General features: G+C 38.4%; 1 protein-coding gene across 1 annotated transcript in view; it reads left to right on the top strand.

The window, feature by feature from the left end:
• Window positions 1-22,821, top strand: part of MEGF10 (multiple EGF like domains 10) — a 76,412-nt gene that overhangs the window by 1,983 nt on the left and 51,608 nt on the right. Inside the window, exons 2-4 of the mRNA XM_009986486.2 lie at window positions 930-1,031; window positions 2,441-2,541; window positions 13,172-13,264. Coding sequence (XP_009984788.1) covers window positions 930-1,031; window positions 2,441-2,541; window positions 13,172-13,264 — 296 coding nt within the window. The remainder of the gene's footprint in view (window positions 1-929; window positions 1,032-2,440; window positions 2,542-13,171; window positions 13,265-22,821) is intronic.

The following is a 22,821-nucleotide window of genomic DNA, read 5'->3' as shown; positions in this document are numbered from 1 at the left end:
TTTCCCCTTTGCAACAGGGCTCTGTTCCTCTTACCCCACTGACAGTTCAGGAGACTCTGGACTTCAGATGGTAGATTTATTTCTAGGAGACTCTGCTTTTATTTTGGCAGAAAATAATAATAGGATTTCAGTATAGTGTTTCAAAAAAACCCAACCTTCTGTGCTAAAAATTACCTGGTAAACAAAATAAGGTATGGACTTTAATATTCTATAATTTCTGATTGCTGAATAGACTGTTTGATGGCATAATTGTTATATTGCTTTTCAGTAATTATTGCTTCGATGTATTTGTGTGCCAACACCCACTTAATATCTAAATACAGTGGCAGAACTTTCCACTGCCAAAGAAGATGTTTTGCTATGAATACAGCTACCACTTTTAAAATAAATTTCTCAGAAAATCCAGTGAGATTTTTCTGTTTTGTATGATAACAGAAGAAACTCTCATTTTCTGGCTCTTAACTAGTTTTCTGGGTATCTAGTGATCTTAGTAAAAGTTTATTGCTGTAGGAGAACATGTACTACACATTACTTCGATTTGCAGCTCATTTGAGACACAGGTGTTTTGTTGTTTGTTTTTATTTTTTATTTTTTTTTTTTTTAAATTTAGGCTCACATTACTTTTCTTTAAAAGTCTAGTAGTACTATTTCATCAAATGTATTACACAGTAGAGACATAATGGCTTGCTGCATATATATTTTTCTTTACTCTGTGGAAGAAAAACCTTTTAATTGATAATCTTCTGTTTTATAATGTTAGCTGGTTCATGTTTTGCTTAAACTTGAACTTTCTGTGATTTTTTGTTGCACACGAGTATTTTATTATATTTATTCATTTCTATACCAGGACTCTGTAAAAGACTTAATTAAATCAGACTGTACTGTAAAGGACTTGCTTGATAATCTGTCTGCTTTCTCTTTTTCCCCAGTTATTCGGTTACAGTGCAAGAGTCATATCCACATCCTTTTGATCAAATTTACTACACCAGTTGTACTGACATCCTAAACTGGTTTAAGTGCACACGACACAGGTGATGTACAATTGTTAATATGGTCAAACTGCTGATACTGTAGATACTTGTAAATATTTTGTGTCTGTCAAAATCGAGCATGATATGTTGGATATTTTAGCTATAGTGACTAACTATTGCCTGTCTAACTGCCGTGGTCTGTGTCAACTGGAAAATGCTTGTCCAAGCAATGTCATACATGTTTTGTTAGCGGGTCAGGGTGTATCATCCCATGGAGTGCTAACAGAAAACCAAAAGGTTGGGAAAAAGCGTGCAATGCACAAAATTAAACTCCCCAGTCCCCTCTGAGGTGTATTTGTTCCAAAAAGTCATGAGAGACCCTTTGCTACTTGCAACCTTATGTCCTGGGGAAAGCATATGGTACCTGAAAGGAAATCGGAAGGATTTGTTAAAGAAAACACCTTGCGCTTGCGGAGAGTAAGCGAGGGGTGAATGATTAAAAACTGGCAGCAGCTATAAAGAACGTTTTCCTCAGAGGAATATGCCCATAAGCATGAGCCATCAGCAGTGAGAAAGGCTCCCTGGGACAGAGCAGCTGGAGGAGAGGGATCAGTACGGATAGTTTGTAAAAAGCAGATAGGGAGTTCAAAGACTGATTATGCTTTGTTTACCTTTGGCACCATTTATATACAAACTATTCTTTGCTGGGAGTTCAGGCTGTCTCAGGTGTTGTGGGGACATGTTTACTGCTTGGTGGAATGTGTGGTCAGCAGCCAGGAGAGCCGGGGCAGGGGCAGATTTATGGAGCTGGTGAGGAGCAGAGAGCAGAGAGCGGTGAGAGAACTTGCTTCTCATAAATACTGCTTGCTTATGTCAGAAGGAAGCTATATTTTCTGCAATTCTTGAGGGGTTTATGTGCCGATTTCTCTGTGTGCTGCTCGTCGCTGCCCTGCAGGGCTGTGTTTGGCAAAAGGTGGTGTCCCCTGGTGAGAGGCGTGCGGTGCTGCCGGACGCCTGGGAGGTCCGAGCTCTCCCTCGAGCCCTCCCACCTCTTGCCTGAACCAGAACTTCTCATGACATCTCTGCCCCTGAAAAGCTGACTCCCCTTTGGGAGGATGATCCCCAGAAGTCTTTCCCTTGGAAACTGGTAGCTGTAATGATCCAGCAAACTGATTTGAATGGCCAGCCTGTAGCCTCCACAGGGGATGTTAATGCCAAAGGCAGTGATGCTCTGGTTTGCCTATTAGTTAAGCAGCCAGAATCCTTGACTTTTTTCCCTGCTGTCTGGCCACCTATGGACATAAGACTTATTGAGGAACCACTAGGACTCTTGAACTTAGCAACAGATAAATTGAGGTCTCTTTGAGCTTTTTTCTCTCCTCTTACTGGTACCTGAATATTTTTTGACCTGTACTATTTTGTTTCTGAACCACAAATTGTATCTTAAAACCATTCATTCTTTTCTTTAGGATCAGTTACCGTACTGCCTACAGACATGGTGAAAAAACGATGTACAGGCGTAAATCCCAGTGCTGCCCTGGATTTTATGAAAGCAGGGAAATGTGTGTCCGTAAGTTTAGCTTCCTTTTGTTTTGAAATTCCATACGTTTATCACAATGCTGGTTTGACTCCCCTTTGATGGGTAACTTGTGGAAGCTGAGTTATGGGGACTCAGTGGTGTACGTGCAGCTCTCATTGAAGTCAATTGGTGTTGTGCGTATGCAAATGACAGGGTAATTGGATCTCAGATGTCTAAGTAACCAGCCTTGATGTGATTCTAACTAATGATTGTATGGAAAATGCACAGCACAAGTGTCAGTGCGTTTTCCAACACAGTAAATAAATATGAGGTTCAAAACCAGAAGGGAAATAATAAAGTTTTTCACCTTAGTGTGGGCCCTGATTGATCCCTATCATAGAATCATAGAATCATAGAATGGTTAGAGTTGGATCTAGTTCCAACCCCCCTGCCATGGGCAGGGAAACCCTTCACTACACCAGGTTGCTCAAAGCCTCATCCAGCCTGGCCTTGAACACTTTCAGGGATGGGGCATCTACAACTTCTCTGGGCAACCTGTTCCAGTGCCTCACCACCCTCAGAGTGAAAAATTGCTTCCTTGTATCTAATCTATATCTCCCCTCTTTCAGTTTAAATCCATTGCCCCTTGTCATATCACTACATGCCCTTGGAAAAAGTCCCTCTCCAGCTTTCCTGTAGGCCCCCTTTAAGTACTGGAAGGCTGCAATAAGATCACCCCAGAGCCTTCTCTTCTGCAGGCTGAACAGCCCCAACTCTCTCAGCCTGTCTGCATAGGAGAGGTGCTCCAGCCCTTGGATCATCTTCATGGCCCTCCTCTGGACCCACTCCAGCAGCTCCATGTCCTTCTTGTGCTGGGGACTCCAGAGCTGAACACAGTATTCCAGGTGGGGTCTCACGAGAGCAGAATAGAGGGGCAGAATCACCTCGACCTGCTGGCCACACTCCTTTTGATGCAGCTCAGGACACGGTTGGCTTTCTGGGCTGCCAGCGCACATTGCCGGCTCATGTTGAGCTTCTCAACCATCAGAACTCCCAAGACCTTTTCCTCAGGGCTGCTTTCAATCCATTCTCTGCCCAGCCTGTACTTGTGCTTGGTATTGCCCCGACTCACGTGCAGGACTTAGCCTCTCTTGCAGATGCAGGAATCTGTAACAACTGTTTGAAGGTGGCAGCATCACCTTTTTGTATGGCACATAGCCTTGTCTCCACGTCTGCCTAAGTCTAAGGAGGGAAGAGCTGTGCCCAGAGCCTGAGGATGTCCTTGGCTCTGCTCTCATTCTCTCTCTTGTGTGGCCTTGTGCAGACATAGGAAAGTCTGATTCTTAAAATGGTAGTCCTTCAAGAGCATAGCGGAAAGGCAGAAGGAAAATAGAGGAGGTGTTAGTCCAGAGCTCTGGATGTGTATGGTTAGTAGTTTTACATGGGGTTGTTTGAAGTCACCCACCGGGTAGGGTAGCTAGATGCTTATGTTGACAGGACTGACAGCAGGGAACTTGTGATAGGCAAGCAGTTGTGAAGGATGATGTATCCTTGTATCCTTGGAGATGGGCAAATGTGGAGGGCTAAAGATGAAATTAATTCAGCAGTATTTAAAATTATTTGTCCCTGTGAATGCACTGCACGGACTGCAGTGGAACATTTTCCAGAAGTCAGAGAACCAGATCTCTTCGTCTTTTCATCTTCGAAAACTGGGTTCATCAGGGGCAATCTTTTGTCTGTACTGTCATTTGTGACGTTGACCTTTGCATATACTTTTATTAATTTTTGGAGACAGAAAGGGCATGCATTGTAGTGGAAAACAGCTGTATCTGTTTGTTGGTTTTGCTTCAGCTCCTTTAATAATGAGATTTAAAAAACCTGCAGAACTTTAACAAACAATGTCAGAGGGCTGAGGTGGTACAATTGAATGTTTTCTGGAAATGCAGTGCCCTGTAAGAGCAGACTGGCGAGGGGCTGGAGCCTGTAGACTGCAGGGGCTGCCCTTGGGCTTGCTGTCCAGTTTCTGAGCAGGCAACCGACTGGCAAGCCTTGCCAAGAGAAAAAAGCAAAAAGCCCAGCTTATTGGGAAAGCCACAGTGTGTAAGCTTGTCTCATGTGAAGCCCTGCATTGCATCCCGTCGTCAAACCCTGACTCGGCTGGTCTGCGCGGGGGGCCCACTGGCATGGTCCCACCACCCCGGAGCAGGATCTAGACCAGGTCACATGTGGAAGGCTGTCTCTGCAAAAGCACGGTTTCAGCCTAGCTCTCAAAGGCTCACTGCTTTACTTGGTGTTTTTTTCTCAGCTGAGAATGAGAAAAATGGAGACACGTTATTTGCTTTATTGTCTGCCTTATGGCTATAATGACAGCGGTGAAGCATAGCACTCAAGGTATGGTGAAGCTTGTCCAGGAAAGTGTTCTGTGGAATAACAGATAAGAAGAGATTTGTCTCTGCCACTGGATTTTGTGACCCAGTTTAGGAGATGGCAGTGTGGTGGATAAGTCTTTGGTCTTTTCTGATAAACAAGAGTCTGAAAATCAATATCAGTATGTGTGTTAAATTATTTATTCAATACAAATGTAAAATAGTTTCTTAATTTCTGCCTTTCTGTTTGTTGTGGGGTGCATACTGGAAGCGACCGACGGGATTTATTTGTATCCCTAGAAAATTATACCCTGAGAATGTCATAATACATCACACTATCATTTATGTATTTGTTTTACAGTACTTCCTGGAATTTGAAAATGCAGCAGTAAGATATTTGATTTAAAGTGCTTTCTGCAGATGAAAAAGAAAAATCAAAATGATATTTTTAAAAAACAACTTTTGAAAAAAAAGTCTATCTAAGATCAAAATGGCATTTTTTTAACCTTTTCAAGGTGTATGTATTAGACTTGAACCAATTTCTAACTATGTTTTGTTATTATACAGCATATATGAATGATTGTATTTATTTTTTTGACTAAGTAGTATACTTTTTGAGTATATAACAGTTTCACTGATCACGTGGGAAGTGTGATGATGAGTCTCTTATGTGACTGCAGCTTTTAAATAGCTGTAGTATATGTAGTAAATTTATTCTGTATTAACACAGTAGTACTCAGTAAATTCAGATGAGACTGGATGTACTAGTTTTTTACTGTTATTATGTAAAAGATATCAAATGCTGATATTCAGGACATACCTGCTCTGACTTTTGAAGCAATTTTGGAATGACTCAGACTTCAAATATGTAAAAATAAAGATCCTTCACTGGAGCTAACTTTGCATTTATTTGGCTCTGTAATGGTTGACCCTGGAAGGCATTGAGAGACCTTCAGTCCTCATGGTCTTCAACTGGAGCTGAGGATTCAGGGCAAAGGAGGAGCTCAGTAGTTAATAGAAAGCAGCAAATATTTCATGCTTTCCATTGTACATACTAGAGCAGACGATGCCTGCATACTCTGTGATACTACTAGTGATACTACTAGTAATCTAGTAGCAATACTACTTGGAAAGCAAGTGTGATGCTTTCAACTGAGATTAAATGGTAAGAGATAGTGATATGGGGAGGACTTCTCCTATTGGGGAGGACTCTTCTCCTGTGTCATTGTAGCAAAACTGGCACTGACACAAAGCCAACACAAAATGTTTTTCTACAAGAAAATGGTGACCACACTGAAAGACACCCATGCAACTCCCCCCTTTTTTATATGTGAAGATAGACAAGAATCAAAGCCGTTTGAAGTGTTGTGGGTATCTTCTTTTATGCTGTTTCTGCTCCACAATGCTCACAGCATTTCCATTAGGGTTTTATCTCCCATGCAGTGTGCATAATATTTTACTTAGTGGAGGTTGTAGGATGCTTCTAAAAGACTAAAATATTTGTGGTGCTGTTAATATTTTGTTGTTTCTTCCTTTATTTGACTTCCCAATTTAGAAAGCCCAATTAGAAAATTCTACTGGTAGATGATTTTGGTATGACTAAACACTTCAGTGCGTACAGTGATGAACTGAAATCTTGTGACTTCCTTTTTAAAATAATAATCAGGAATCTACAGCATGAATACTCACCAGTCACTGTTTCCCTAGAGGTAGTATTTACCAGTGGTAGTGCCACTTCACTGACTGTAGTGGGAAGAGAATTGTTTCACTGCGTAAAGAATTGCAAGAATGTGCGAGCCTCCTGTTGCTAAAGTCTGTTAAAGCTGTATTCGCAAAGGAAAAGAATGACCAACAGCCAGAGAAAAGGGCTGGCTGAAATTTAAGTGGGGTTTTTTTTGAGTCTTTTGGAGTCCTGTCTGAACAGAAGAGTTTGAATTCATCTTAGGATACAAAATTTCTGGGAAATTATGACTCTAACTTCTGTACTTGTTTCTGAAAATTTTCAATAGGTGGAACTTGTTTTATGTTTTCACTTTTTGATAAAAATTCCTTTGTGTTTTGTCTTTGGAGTCAGTATCTCTCTCTCTCTCTCTCTCTCTCTGATATATATATATGTATGAAAAATATACAAACAGGCCTTTTTATCACTCATATTGAAATTTTTCTTATCTTTCTTCTTCTCTAAGTTAAAAATAACTGTTGTACTGTAAACTGTCAAAACTCTGGTACAGCATTTTAGCATCCTCTTCTTTTGACTCATGCGATTGACAAGAAGACAGTCACACTAGAAGTAGGTATCTGTTACAAGTTGTATGGAAAAGACCACCCCACTACAGTGATTATAAGTTAAAAAAAAAAAGTCTGTTAAGCAACTTGGATATCAGTCTTTCCAGCGTTTCTGAGTTTGTTGACATGATACAGCATTTACATCACTACTAGTAGGCAACAAGGTGACATCAGAATCACCTCCAGCTGCAGCCCTTGGAAGCTTTTCAGGGAACCTTTTGGGGAAATTTTAAATGATGAAATGATGTTAATAAGTATTATAATAGACACATTTTTTTTTTTAACTTTTGGCCAGTATAGATATATCCTATTGCAGATTGAGTTTATTATGGCAAGCAGCGTTCAGTCACGCTGAATAGAAAAATTGTCCTGTATTTTATTAGTTATGCCATTTGGGTTTGTTTACAGGTGGATAAAAAAATTGTATTTTAATTACATCATTATATGGGGTCAGTACTTGCACTGTTTTATAAGCATGAAGATATCTGTTAGTACTTCCAGGATTACCCTAGTTTATGCTTTCTTCATGTAACTCCTGTTTATAAAGGATATGAAAAATGTGCACATTTCCAACTCCTGTCTTCACTATTGCCAACTAGAACTCAGGTGATTATTAAAATCGTCTTAAAAATTACAGTGCATTTAATTAATGGTTAGATCTGATGGACTTTCTCAGGTGATCTGAATGCAGTTTATATGCAGATACAAAGACAGAGTCATTCTGTTAAGTTCTATAAAAGAACTTACTCCTGGAGTTAGAAAGGCCATACCAGGTTGAGTGATTGACTTAGTCCCTTATTTATTTCAAATAAGTTACTGTCAGTTATCTCCTAATATCAGTGGCAACCCCTACAAAATTTGGCATATGGATGCTAGGCTGAGCTACAGACTGAGAAATTTTTACAAAAAATTGAATCTTTTATTTATTTTTTTTTTTACATTTACAAAATCCATTCAATCTTTAATATGTTTCTGAAGTGAAAGAATTCAAAGACTTTAACATGTCTTCTGGTGGCTTTCTTGTAGACTGATACACATGCAGAAGGTAGATTGATCGTTGTAGCATTTTGGTAGCTTGAACATGAACTTCACATACAGTATTTGACAGTGTATCACATTTCAAAGAATATTAAAGGAGAATTATACCTGTTGAATTTCCTCTAGAAATGAAAGACAATATAAACAATCTATCTTAATGCATAAAAGGGTACCACTTGCTTCAATAGCAACTAGTCATCAAGCATAGGAAAAAAGGATTAACCAAAGGGTGTGTTCTAGCATACAGTATAGAAGTGAAGAATTTGTTTGAAAAACCACATTTATTATGTAGTTTAAAAGATATGTGAATTTTATTTGGCACTATGAGTGCTGAGAGACCTAATTTTAATTAATTTTGAGGAAGTTGATCTGTTGGAATATGTAGAATAGTTTTTTTTTCTATTTCCGGTCTAAAATGGTTAGGGCATACAAATTTAATTCACAAAATTTTGAGAACTTTAACAGCTAAAGAAGTTTGTTTTGTTTTGGTTGGGTTTTAATGGATATATTTATTAAGTTTGCTCTTTTCAGAGACTAGGTATCCAAACCAGGATAGAGTGGTATTAGCAGAAATGCTAAACACGAAGCAAGTCAGACATGTGGTATGACTTCTTTAATTGGAAGTAATTTATCTGAAAGAAATACTACAGAGGTCTACACAATCCAAAAGCAGGCCCAGTTCAGATATTACTCCAGCCTTCCTAATATGAAATCGGTTATGATTTCAGGTATCTGCTCGTTTGATGATGCGATTAATTTGTTTAAAATGTGGAAGTCTAATTGTGGAATCGTAGTTGATTCTCTTGGTCATTTGCTTACGTGCATAATTACAGTCAAAGTATTTCCAGCTTTGTGTATGTTAATTGATTTCTATCGGGCTTTTCAAAGTGAAAAAGCAACAGATCCTACAATGCATGCATAAACTTTCATTAAAGATAAAAATATCTTTTTTTTTTCAAATTTTATTACTCAAATTTCTTCTGTATCTTCTTTTAACATCAGGTAACACAATGCACAACTGTCTAAATGTCATCTATGGTGGCCTGTAATGAAATAACTCCATGTCACTTTCTAAATCACAGAGAGCAGATTCATAAAATGCCATTCAGAAATTTCAAGTCTTATCGTGTTTCACTCTTCGTATATGCTGTAGCTCAGAAGTGGAAGTTGTATGAGGCGCAGGAGTTACTCCACTCAGCTGTAATGCTTTAAGTAGGTATAGCAATGGAGGAGCAATCTGCGTTTGCACACCAGGGGGTATGCTGGAGCCCATCATCATATAAGTAGGTGTTTGAATTGCAATCCTCTCTTCAGCACCGTCTCCTTCTCGTCATTGATATCAGGATGAGACTCGTGATCAGTGCTTGAAAGTGGCAAATTGACCTAAAATTGTATTATACATTCTATGCCTGTAGCATGACTGACTTATTCGCTCTGGTATGAGCTCCCCTCCTGAAGCTGTGGGGCTAAAGCATGTCATGGAGCATGTTGGCCAAGCCCTTGCCTCACATCGCTTTCAGCTTGCTGTAACAATGATCTCAATGGCCTGGGAGGGTTACGTATGGCTTTACACATTGATTCACTTTGCTGAGCTTTCTCAACAGGGCATGTTCATTTAGCTGGTCACAGAAGTACTAGTGCCTGCAGATGAGTTGGGAACAGAGCTCAAGCAGCCTGATGGACTTGTGTCCAGTGGGCGAGGCAGCTCCTGCTGTGGTGCAGAAAGGGCTACTACAGGTTGTTGCACATGCAGCAGCAAATATTTGATAGATACTTCAAACTGGCTGATACTCTACAGTCAGAAAGAGCAGATCTAGCTTTTGTTTTTTAAGAAAACGAAAGGAAATGATCTGCAGAAATAGACCTGCAAGTTGGGCACGGCAAGATTTTAGAGAAAATTTTGAAGGGAATAATAAGGCACAGAAGAAAAGGGGAAATAAGATGTAAAAGGAAATATGCAAGAGTAAGCTCAGATTGCTTTTCATATGATAATTGATTCTTGCTTTACAAAACAAGGTATGACTTATTACGCGATTTAAGCTGCCAGTGAATTTTCGGTGCTTCTTTGCACTGCTCAGTATCAAAAAGATGTTAAGTTTTTCATGTGCTCTTGCCCGTAAGTATTTTCTTATATCATGTTCAACAATTCCATAGAAAAGCAAGAGAAAATAGAGTCTCTGTCCCTGATGTCATTCATGTCTTTTCAGCTTATTCTAGTGCTTTTCATGTTTTCCTCACCTTACTTATTTGTAGGTCATGTAGTAAATTTTGGTTCTCTTATCCCTGTGATCAGTGCAATAATTTTTTTACAGATACTGCCTCTTCTGGATGTTAACTAGGATTCAGTTGCAAGAATCTATTAGCCCATAAAGTGTCTAGGGAATAATTTCTTTTGGTTACAGAATAAGTTTTTATGTAGATCCTGAGTGTAGATAGAAGTCATTCTTTGATCAGATATATTTTAGGGCATTAAAAAACTTAAAATAAAAAAGGAAATATTTGATATCTTTAATTCTTTTCTATGTCTTGAACCTTTTTTGAAGCATTCTTAGCTTTAGTTTAGCTTCTTCAAAGTAAAGAATTACATCTACCCCTTCTTTGAGAAAAAAAAAAAAGTGTATTTGTATGCCATATATATATATATATATATATAAAATGTTAATTAATCTTGATTTAAATTATTTGGAAGCAGCAATATATGTTATACAGCTTCCTTCAGTGGTCCTTATCTCACATTTCATCATTAGAGTCAGCAGAGTTTTGGCTGTCAAAAACCTCAATGTCGTTACCTATAGATGACTTCTGTAGAGACTTAGTAGTGGTAACCTGTTTTGAAGTTGTGTTTGATTTATGTTCTACTATTGGAAAACTGAAACACCACTTCAGTGGCTGAAGAGAAGCTGCTGTTAATTTATGCTTTTGTGCCATAAAAGAATACAGCTCTCATTTGCAAGATGCCTCTGCGTTGTAAACACTCTGACTCAAAGTTTCATCTGTTGTACATTTATTCCAAGACAACTTTATTTTATTATTGGAAGTAATTGATAGTTATTTGCACAGTGCCATAGTGTGTGCTGTTACAGAGGGATTTTAGGAAGGACCTCTGTTCTTAGCATGGCGTGAGGGGCATTGCAAGGAGATGCTCAAAGAGCTTCTTCTGTGCCTTTCACTGGGTCCAGTTTCTTACAACATCTTGATTTTTGTATTTTTTTCCATCTGTCTCAGAGAGTATGTGACGGAATGTTGCTTTATTTTATTTAGCCTTAGTGCTCAGGAATTTGGGTTGAGTGTGGTGATATTAACTAAATTATTCATAGATGTGCACGTGCAGAGACGTGTATGGGTACAGGTACTATCTGTAGTCTTGTGGTTTGCTGGTAAGATTTTTCACACCAGTGCCCAAGGCAGCACTTTCTAGGCAAGAATCTTCAAAGATACAAGTAATTCATGTCTGGTTAGAAGACTAATGGAAAACTGTGATATATTATTTAAAGTAATTCTTTTCATAAAAAAGTAAATAGAGAACAATGATATAGCTTTGTAGTCATATCTTGTATCATCTAGCATTGAAAAATTCATATTCTCCCTGTTGATTTCTAATGAAGATCGTTTTAATGCACATCTGAAAAGTAACTTATTAGAAATAAAAGTTGAGAATTAAAATTAAAGGCTCTAATAATATGCAATTAATAGCTAGGATCCCAGATAACCAAAGATTTTAGTAATAAATATGATTAATCTCTGTGCGGCTTTCCTTTTTCTTGGCCCCACAAAATATAAAGATGACCAACGTGCTTCATCATGTTTAATTAGGAAAAGCCAGGACATTTTGCAGGTATTTCTCCTAATTACTGTAGAGCATTTTCAATCCATTCAGAACTGAAACGATTCACATGTGGTCCTGTTAAACTTCTTGTAAACACCAACTTGGTCTCTTTCTGATTGTTCACCCTGTGTTCAGTGGTACGCAGATCAGATTCCTGTCGTCATTTCTCTGGAAATGTTGGTACAAAGAAAATTCTCATCCCGTGCATGTTTTTTTTTATTGTTCATACTAGAAGGAAAGTGTTACAGTGAATATATTTTGGAAAGTTAAGGATGTTTTGTGATGAATATGATGCCAGCAAACTGTTGCTGGTTGCAGATTCTTCCTCTTCAGTGAACTGTATTCTGAGTCAGTTACATTGTTTTGCTGGAGATCAAAGCCATTTCGAGTTTTTCTTAAAAGTTTCAAATAAAAGCTCTATTTCAAAGTAAGCCTTAGCTGTAGAAACACATGTTTACAAATCATTAAAGAATTATATATATATATGCATATATATAAATTTCAAGCAGCTCTGCTTAGCAGTTACAATAAGGGTTACAGTGATTCATAGGGTTATATCTCAGGCCTTATCTTAATCATAATCACTGTTTTGTTGTGCTTCATTTGAACTCTGCAACCATTCAGAAGAATCAGTATTAAAATACTGATATGTTGCAGATTGTATTTTATCCATGCTGTTGCAAGAGGATCCCTCTTTTTATATGCGCAGACGTTCCCCTCTTGGTGTGAGAGTTTGCTTCAGAGACTCACAGGATGCTTGAGGGTGGAAGGGACCTGTGGAAGTCATCTCGTCCAGCTTCCCTGCTCAGGCAGGGCCATCTATAGCCTTTTGCCCAGGACCGTGTTCAGATGGGTTTCCAACCTATATCGTACTATCATTCTTTTTTCCTTAAACATGGATAACTTTCTGTTTGTTAAACGCAAAAGTATTTCAGTAGCACCAGCTTGGTTTTAGTTGGAGCCTTCAAATTTAGGAGAAATAGAAGAGAGGAAAGCAAGAAAATTTTATTTTTAAGAGATGCCATCAGACATTAATACATTAATGTTTATTTTGCTTTTAAAGTGTATTTGAGATGTGGAAGATCTGAATTAGGAGTGAGTTTAGAATATTCTTCCTAGTGCTAGGAGTTCTTCTTTAATTCTATCTTTATCTCCTCTCTGACAGCTCATTGTGCTGATAAATGTGTCCATGGTCGTTGTATTGCTCCGAACACCTGTCAGTGCGAGCCTGGCTGGGGAGGACCCAACTGCTCCAGTGGTAAGTACTCACCTGCCTCTGCCTGTCTAATGCATTTTCTGCAGTGTTGTCCTTTCTTTTGGGCAGATTATCATCAATCCTGTACTTGGGCTCCTGCTTTCTGGTCAGGGTGCTGTTCTGAGTTACCGGGTTACTCTACGTGACCTGATTTTCCTTCATTTACTTGCAAATAACGTTACCCTGTAGCAGCATTAAACTTCATGAGCTATTTTGTGCTCAGAAACATGCCAGATAATACAGAACTTAGTATCTGGAGTAGATAAAATCGTATTTTAACTATAAGAAAATCTCTAATTTTTTCACTTTCCTAATGCATAAAGAATGATGGTGCCAGGTCACGTTTAAAAGTGATGACACAAGCCTTCCTCAAAAACCTACCCTCCTTTTTCACTCGGCCACTTACTAGTCATTTTGTCCCCTCGCCGTGTTCCCCGCTTGCATTATCAATTGCTCCCGGTCCGCTCAGTCTCTTTTCCGTTTTACTCTCACTCAGTAGTCGTGTCTCTCCAACTTCCTTCTCCTTCTCATTGGCCATGAGAACGAATGCAGGAGACAAGGGAACAAGTGAGGAGTATCGAGGATGCACATGGCAGGAGATGGGTGCAGGTTTGGCACCTCTCCTGCTTGGCGTGTGGGTGCAGTCACATGCAACCCAGCAAGCAGGTGGTCCCGCTTAATAGAGGAATGGTGAAGATCAAGGCTGTCACACGCTTGATGCAAGAACATAGCAAAATGTCAAAAACACAAAGTGAAGTGGTAGAATAATATCAGCTCATGACCTTTCTTGTCACTGCTGTTTTCTAGACCCCTTGAACGTAAAACTAGGCACTGCGGGCTACAGTAAGGCAATAAGGTCTAGACAGAGGGCAGAAACCCCTCAGTGGCAGTGCACTGTCCCTTCCTTTGTCAAAGGTAGTCGTTTGTGCAGGCCATGAATTGATTTTTTCCTTCCCTTTGCCTGAAATAGGGTTTCTCAGAGTAACTCTTCATTTTTTTCTTCATTCTAATTTGTTATTTAAGGTCTTTGGAAATGTGATGTTTAGGCTAATGTTACAACCGTATAGTTTGTTACAACCAAGTTCAAAGTGGGTCACAGCTATTGACTGTCCATGTGAAAGGAACATATTTTAGTCAATAATGAAAAAAAAAATGTTGATAATTTAAATTTCTCAGACCATATAAAATTCTAATTCATAAACCAAAGCTTGATGTCATGCAAAGATGTTATGCTGCTGGTCTACTTAGTATGGGATTCCTATAGAAATAAAAACTGTGAAAAACCTAGATCATTATCAGGACAAAAGTAATACGGACATATTTTCACCCTCATTTTTTTCTACTTAACAAAAATGGGTGAATGTTCTTTTTTTTTTTGCAAACAAGGTGCTGTAGTGACTCTTCATCTGGAACTGATCTGTTATTCAGGCAACGTATTTTTTGAAAGTTGAGAGTGAGTAAAAATAATTCATAATAAATTAGATGAGGAAGAATTTAACCGTTTAAAAATATTACATTCGTTGTATAATCTTTGTATATATTTACAAGTGATTCTTTTCACAAACAGCTCTAAAGAAAGATCATTTTGTACAAGACACAAAACTGAGTTAGCAATGAAATACTAATACTGATCGTAATCTAATGTGCTAAATTGTTAAAAAAATGGTCAAAAAATGTTATCTTTCTCTCTGCAAGCCTTATGTGTCGAGCTCTTCTGTGACTAATCAAACATGCAGAAGCAATGTGCATCACTAGACAACATAGAGTGGGGAAATACTGTTATTTATTGAGATTTCTGAGTTTGAGAGGGCACTTTAGATGAGACCGGAACCTCTAAATCTGTCTTTGGAAATAATCCTTCTTCTCACAGGATTGTCTAGAGTCCATTTGCTTTACCTGTCTGATATAATTCATTTTTCCTCTTTTTTTTTCTCTTTTCCTCTGCATCTTCCTTAGCTGGTTGCCTGTGATTGCTTGTCACAGTGGCCTCAATAGCAAAAATACTTTTCAGTGTGTGTACACAACAGGCCAAAGCTGAAAGAGCCTTTGTTTGTGTACCTTTGAACAGTGTGATCTCTGGAGAGGTTGGTGATGCTCTAAAGACTTCTGCGTGACGTTAGAGCTAACTGAAACTGCCAAAAGTGGTTCTGGATTGCTAGTGTAGTCCTAGGAGAAGGGGGAGTAGGCTGAAGAAGGGGATATTTTTGTGCACGTGCTGCAGGGATGTTTCTTTTGGAATTTATCCCGTTCCATGTGAACAAACTTAATTTCACTGGATTGTCCTTCTGAGTTTGAGTGCTGCTGTTTGTGGCTAGCTGTGTGTGATGTATCTGCATGTCTGAGAGCTACAGCGCGGATCAAATTGGATTGCAGAGCAGTGGATAGTGTTGGAAAGACAGTAAGTGATAGGGTTTTGGCTCTCTGGAATTTACTTTTATTGTTGCTTGCCCTATGTAGGATATTTTTATATTTTGCCTTTAACTATATTTTCTACATGATTCCCAACTTGATTAGTTTTAGTAACAGAAAGGTACAATGAGGTAAAATAAAGATATGCTTCTTTTTAATAATAGTTTTGTTGATATGGCAAGTTATTAATTCAAGAAAAATACTTGCAAATCACCATACTGCAATAGTGTCTATCATATAAACATTTTAACTATGTAGCTGCTTAACTGAGTAATGGAGAAGGCACAATGCTTACAAGGTAGTCCAGTATTTTTGTAAGGCAGACACTCAGGGATTTAATCGTTACTGATGACCAAATAAAATACTGTGACTGAAAATAAGAGAATATTCTCAAAAGTGTGAGATATTAGTCCAGATTTAGTGCTCTGTTCATTTTCATGGACACAAACATGTTGGAAGCAACTGTTTTACCTGAGCACAATATGTTTCTGTAAAACTGCAGAACTAAACTTTTTTTCCAAAGTACTACCCTTTCTCTATTAGGATTGATCATTCTCCTTACGAAGGAATTTCATCTGTAAGTATCTGAGACCAGAGTTAGTCCTGTTGCAGCGTCTGTCCATCTGCCAACCTCCAGCTTGATTTTATCTGTTGTTTCTCAGTTGTGTTTACCTGGTGTGTTTAAAATCCGTTTTTAAACCACAAGCCATGGCTTCTGTGTGACCGTGACTTTCTGGGTGGTAGTTGCAGACAAGTGCTTCCTGAACGCTGTAATGGTCTCTCCAAAAATGACACAGTGATTGCGTGGACTGAATTTGTGCATTGTGCAGTAAAAGCTGAATCAGCAAGCTTCCTCCCGGATCTTTGCATACCACTGTGTGCTACGGCCTAATAACCTTTGTAGGGACGAAACTTTTTGCGAGACTCCCATGTCCTTTGGTAGCAACCATTACCTCCTTTTTGTAACGAGTCTTATCCAATTCCTAATAGCCTAGGTCAGTAGCTGGTTCCAGAGAAGAGGGATAAAGATTCGACCAGACTACTGAGGCTGTCCTCTTTCAGGGCTTAATTCTAGCCCAGCCTGTAACTCTCCTTTCCATCACATCCTTCACCTTTCTGAAAACCTTACATCCCACCTGAGAAGAATATAGGATTGGCTGTGTTCTTCCATGAGTAAAACCTGAGTGGTGTCTCCTTGGAGAACATTTCCCATTTTTTTCTTCAGGCCTTTTCTTTTTAATTAAAGGAAATATACTGTATTAGGCAGTGTTTGCTGGCAGTGAATTTCAGTGAGCAGTGATGAAGGAGATGATGATAACGTACATGTATGTGAAAAGAAATACTACTTGGGCTGAGAGATCACTTATTTGCAGAATGCTTCCATTCTAGCAGGAGAGATGACAGTCATGCGAAACAAGTTATTCTAATAAAGATTTATTGACCGAACACAGTAGTCAAGTCAATGACAAATGAGCGGACAGAAGACGTGTTGAACCTGTCCCTTGGAGCAACCGAATCAGCACAAGCAGTGCACTGTCAGCACCCCTTTGAAGAAGTGTTTCTGAACTTCAGGAGTATTAAGTTGGTTGGTTCTGGGCTGGAGACAAGGACAAAATTTAGAAAAAAGAACACAGTGGTAAAAATAGGTGGGTTTGTAGATTAAAAATGTAAAAAATAGATTTTATTGAAAAATAAACAAACCAACACAACATTTCCCTCCCAAACTGGATTATTGTTTGCATCACATTTTTAACTTGCATGTGTCAGATTGGATTGTTACGTGTTACAAGAGAAATTTTGACTACAGGTTGTATATAAAGCAGTCTTCTGTAAAAGTTGCTACACGTAGTGATAGTTGCCTGTCTAGATGTGTAGAGATGGTCAAACCACATTTTACATTTGTAGATTATGTTTCCTGCCGGTTTTCTGCTCACGCTCTTGCAAGAGTATTTGCTGTAATACATAATATATGGAAATGATTGACAGTTGTGAATGTGTGTGCAAGATACACATGCAGCCTAGCACGAAGACCCAGTAAGCAATCAGGACATTCACTTTGTTTTTCTTCTCATGCCTAGTAGTCCACAAATAATTCCTTCAAAATCAATAGGACACTTTCGGAATAAGCTGGAGCAGAACCAAAAGGCCAAAATCGATATTACACAGACTCGCTTGCAAAGGTTATAGCCTTTGTGATCCCCAGCTGGCCTGAATAGTAAAGCAAAAAGGGAATGACAAGGTCTTGGTTTATGACAAGTATGTTAGGATTGTTTGTGGAAATGTGAGTAGCGTTTTCTGTTTTCATTGTATTTAATTAATCTGAGATTTGTTTGAATCACTGGATTTTAATTTGTAATTTGATTCTTTTGGGAGTTAATAGAGTTTCATTGGGAATATAGTCTGGGGGCATGGGGGCAGGACAAGTGGCTCTAAGGAGTAATTTAGCGTCAGGGTTTTATAAAGCATGAGAAGAGAGCCAGCTTTTTTCTTAGTACGTTAAGCTGAGGGTTTAAAGCTGGTATCTCAGAGAAACATCTTCTTACCTTTAAATGCACTTGTTAAGGAAATTTTTAATGTACAGTAGCTCTGCTACTGTCAGATTTCCCTTACAGTCATGGGTGTTCATAAAGTTCGCAAATTCCGTGAAAATCTCACTCTTTTCTTCATGGGACTTGGCAGATGAAGAGTATGGCAGAAACCGGATCTCTTGGCATAGCTTGTGTGAGACACTCACGTGAGTTACGAGCACTGCCAGTTTCTCAGCGGAGCTTATAATTTCCATTAACCCTGCAGAGGTAGATGTGTGACCGTTTCCCACAGTTGCACTTGCACCCCAAGTGGAACAGCCCCCTTGGTGCTGGTACCAGGCAAGGTGCCTGGGAGCATCTTGTACGCTCTGAGGGCACAGCTTGTGAATCTTGAATTGAGCTTCCTTGACCAAGGCTTTGCTTTCTTTTTGGTTTGTCAAAAGCACTTTAACTAACAGAACTTGCAAGATAACGCTTAGAGAGCTAGCTCATCCTTAAGTTTTCCCAGCATTCAACAGGCTGTAGAAATAGGTTATGGTTTTAACCACATGCTTGCAGCAGAAAGGCTCGATTCCCAGAACTGAGAAACTGCTAAACATGCAAGTGAAACTGCAGAGTATCCTGACAGAGAGCTGTTTGCTTTTACAGAAAATGTAGAGAATCAGTTCATTCAAGTAAAGCAGAGCTGCCCTCCGCTCCGGCTCCCAAACAGACACGTGTGCAAATGCATCCTGTTAGCAAATGGAATAGCGGGTCATAAACAGTCTTAAATTTAACCTTTTCTTATTACATGTGTCTTGCCTGTACTCTTCACTACCCTTATTCTTCTGTAATTATTGCTTCTGTAATTCCCCTAACTGGCTTCTCCGTTTTGCCAGCAGAACTCTTTATTTTCTCCTCTAACAAGGCTGAATATCTTTTGAGTTGAGAAACTTACCCACCAGCAAGTTAGATCAGGTGCAAATGAGGACAACAGTTGTTCATGGAAGTTGCCATCAGCTTCAATGTTGACAGAGTCACTACAGTGTCACTATGGTTAAGTGGTTTCGAAATTTCCCGGGCTACATAGCAACTATGCTTTCCTAGAGTTCAGTACAATGATGTATGAAATTACAATGAAATTATCTAATTCTTATGTTTAATATAATTTCTGTCCTATAAAGCATTTTGGTTTTGAAGGTCTAGGGAAATGAATATATTTTGTAGATACGCTTCAACGTTTTACTGAATTACTCCAATCTTTAAGCAAAAGCAGAAACAAAGATATATTTTCTACAAAACTGAGTTGTTAAATTTACTTATGTTGAGATTTACTGAAGGAAGGCATTGCAGCAAATGGTGATAGTTTTATTGATTTGTAAGCATTTTCTGGATCAGATATGCTCTTCATTTCTGCTTTTCACTATTTCATGAACTCAGTGTATTTGTGGTGTTTACCTAAATTGATTTCTTGAATAATATCTGTGTAATTACTTTTTTTTCCTAGTAAGAGTGCAGAAGAATTTTTAGTGTTGGTTTAATTTCAATCTACTTTGTATATTGGCAGACTTATGTATTGTCAGTGGCTCACTTTGCAGGTTTTCAAGGATGTGGAGGTTAACATTTGTTGCTAATTTAAAAATTAAGATGTCTTTCAAGTCATTGCAAAAAAAGGAGAAGGGTAATTTATGGTCCTACAAGGAGATCTGTGCAAAATCAGGATCATGGACAACAGCCCATTTTATATGGTACAATCAGATTCTTATAATTCTGTAACTTCTCCTATAATACTGATTATTTTTAACAGGTTTTATCTCAGTAGCAAGATAAAATGAACACCAAGAGCCGTCTGCATGTGTTTTCCTTAGCAATTATCCAACCTTGTGTTCTGATGTCCAAAGCACTTGAAAGAGTCTTCTGAAATTTATGGCATGTGAAAGGCATATAGTTCCAGTCTTTTGTAGGAACTGAAAAACACATTTTCATTGTTCTTCCACTTCACGGATCAAAAGGCTTTTACAAAGTAAAAAAGAAAAATCCCTAAATTAAATTAAAGCTTAGCATTTTGAATAAAAATCCTTTCTTATACACAAAACAAAAAGTAAGAATGAAAAATATGCCACAGGGTAAAAAGCCTACAGTATAACAAGTGAAATCAGATAGAAACAAAGACTCAAAGAAAATCTAGATTTAATAGAAAGTGTGTTCTGAAAAAAAAACACTACTATGCATTTCTGTGTCTGGAATGTAGTTAAAATAAATCTTTTACTAAAAGGCATTGATATTTTATAATTATTATGAATGATTCTCTAAAGGAGGAATCTAAAGATTCTTTTTCTGATATGCATATTTTTCATAACATCCTGAAGTGACTAGAAGAGAGCATATAAAAAAAAGGAGAATAATCTCATATTTGTATTAAATAGGACTTTGAAGGTTTTCTAAAGGAGTTTTTAGTCTAATTTTCAGAATAGCTGGCTCTGTTTTCTGGCTTTTTTAACTCATCTCTAAAATACCTCTTTGCCATGTTCCACATTTACTGTCCTACAATCTAGGCTGACATGCGGGTTGATATCACTACCCTAGTAATACTGCTGAATGTATCTTGTTGAATTTTGAACCACTTGAGTATTTATGGCTTTCAGAATCAGCAGGAATTTACTTGCATTTGGTTTAGATTCCAGTTGGGAGACTTATTATCTATTTCCTGTCCTGCAGGAATATCCTAAGGGAAACAAATGCCATCAGTTTAGATCTGCAGCTAACCATATTATAATAGCAGAGAGTAGTTTCAAGAATACTTTCTAACTTTTCCAATAGGATGATGTAGATTTAGAGTAGTGACAACATTCATATTTTGGCATAGTTTTTGCTTAGTGAATCCATGAATGTTCTGAACATCAACACACTCACAAATGAAGACCATGAAGAGTAGCATCTACATGGCTATGACTTTTCGTGCCCTTATCAGCTAAGAATAATTGAGCATCTGTAAAGTATTATCCAAGTTTAGTTTTCTGCATATCAAAGGTACATGATGCCTTAGTGTAATATGTGACGTATTTGACTGTCATTATGGTATGCGAAATACCTTCTTTCCTGTCAAGAAGGACATCAATCCAGTTTTATGACAATTTTAATCTGGAGTTTGGTGTACGCCATGTCTTTGCAAGCCTTCATATTGTAATTATGGCACTCTTTTTGGGCAAAACAGTAAACATGTTTTCAGGTATGCAAAATAGAAGACTGTCTAACACACGAATTAGAATTAAATTTCCCTTCTGTTGACACTTGAAAGTAAGATGGGCATCCATCGTTTATGGAGAAAAGGGAGGACTTGTCCTGGTTGTGTTTCCTTACTGAGATCATCAGAAAGAGAGATGAAGCGAGTGGCTTCTCTACCTGTAAATTTAAATGCCGCCTTCATAGAAGGTTACTCTGTTTTGTTGTGAAAATCTTACTGAGATTCATCACATTCAACTACCAGTTAGATACCTAGTTTATTAGTTCCACTAACGTATATTTATGTTAAGACAAGCATCTTTCTTGCTCCTGGAACAGATGGAAGAGTCGTTCTTCCAAATGCCTCACTCTGGACAGCCTTAGGTCAATTTATGGTAACAAGATTATCGGTGGACCAAATTGGATAAATCAAAGTTTTCTCAATATTGGCCTATTTTACTTACACTGACTATTCTTGGCTGTTTATGGTGGTTATTCCGTGGTAATGCAAGTCACTCGTGGGCGCTCCTAGAGATATTACTCTTTTCTTATTTATATCCTTTGCACCAAAAGACTGGAATAGTTTTTTAACAGGGCATGTTGCAGTTGGTCTACTTTTAGTTGTAGATGGTGGTCATTTGTGTTCCTTGGTGAACCTCATGGCTGTCCCTGCTGGGGATTTGTCTACTCCCTCTGCAAGTGAAAATACAAAACAGAAGGTTGCCTCTGCCCCAGTGAACCTATGGTTGAAAGAAAAGGAAAGAGATAACACAAAGCTGGAAACACATAGCAGATGAGGAAGGAAGGAAACACTGATGAATGACCGTGACAGGTGGTGGTTTTGACACACTTGCTGCATCAACTTTTTGCAAACTTCACAGGAACGAGGAGTTAAAAGGTAGGATGGGGAGGAGGACATCATGGCAGTTTTATGGTTTGGGGTATGGCGAGCTGTGCCAAGTTGTAGCAGCAACTTGAGCAGAAACAAGGAAGATGATAGTATGAAAATGCAACAAAGGGGCTGATGTCAAGGGTGATGTAGATGTGGGGTTGATATTTGGATACTGAGTGAGAAATGATAGATGAGGCGTAGACAATAAAGGCCATGAAAGTAAGGACAAGGCAATAGAGATCTGAGTGTCAAAGGAGAGATGCAAAGGAAGGCACAAAGATTTAGACTTGTCTTTCATGTGACAACCTAGAAAGGAAGAAAGGTCAGTCAAAGATGATGTTGAAGTTATGGGCAACTTCAGTTTGTTTGACATGCTGGAGCAAGGTAAATCAACTTCCACTTACTAAAGGCTGCGACACCTTGAACCTATTTGAAGAAATTATGTTGGAGTTTTGCAGAGACAGAGAGGGAGGAATTCTGTGTATTTGCCACTGTTTGCTTATTTTAAATTTGTACTTCACAATATTGCA

This window comes from Tauraco erythrolophus, chromosome Z, assembly GCF_009769465.1.
Source record: "Tauraco erythrolophus isolate bTauEry1 chromosome Z, bTauEry1.pri, whole genome shotgun sequence".
NCBI lineage: Eukaryota > Metazoa > Chordata > Aves > Musophagiformes > Musophagidae > Tauraco > Tauraco erythrolophus.
This window is presented reverse-complemented; position numbering and strand designations above follow the sequence as displayed.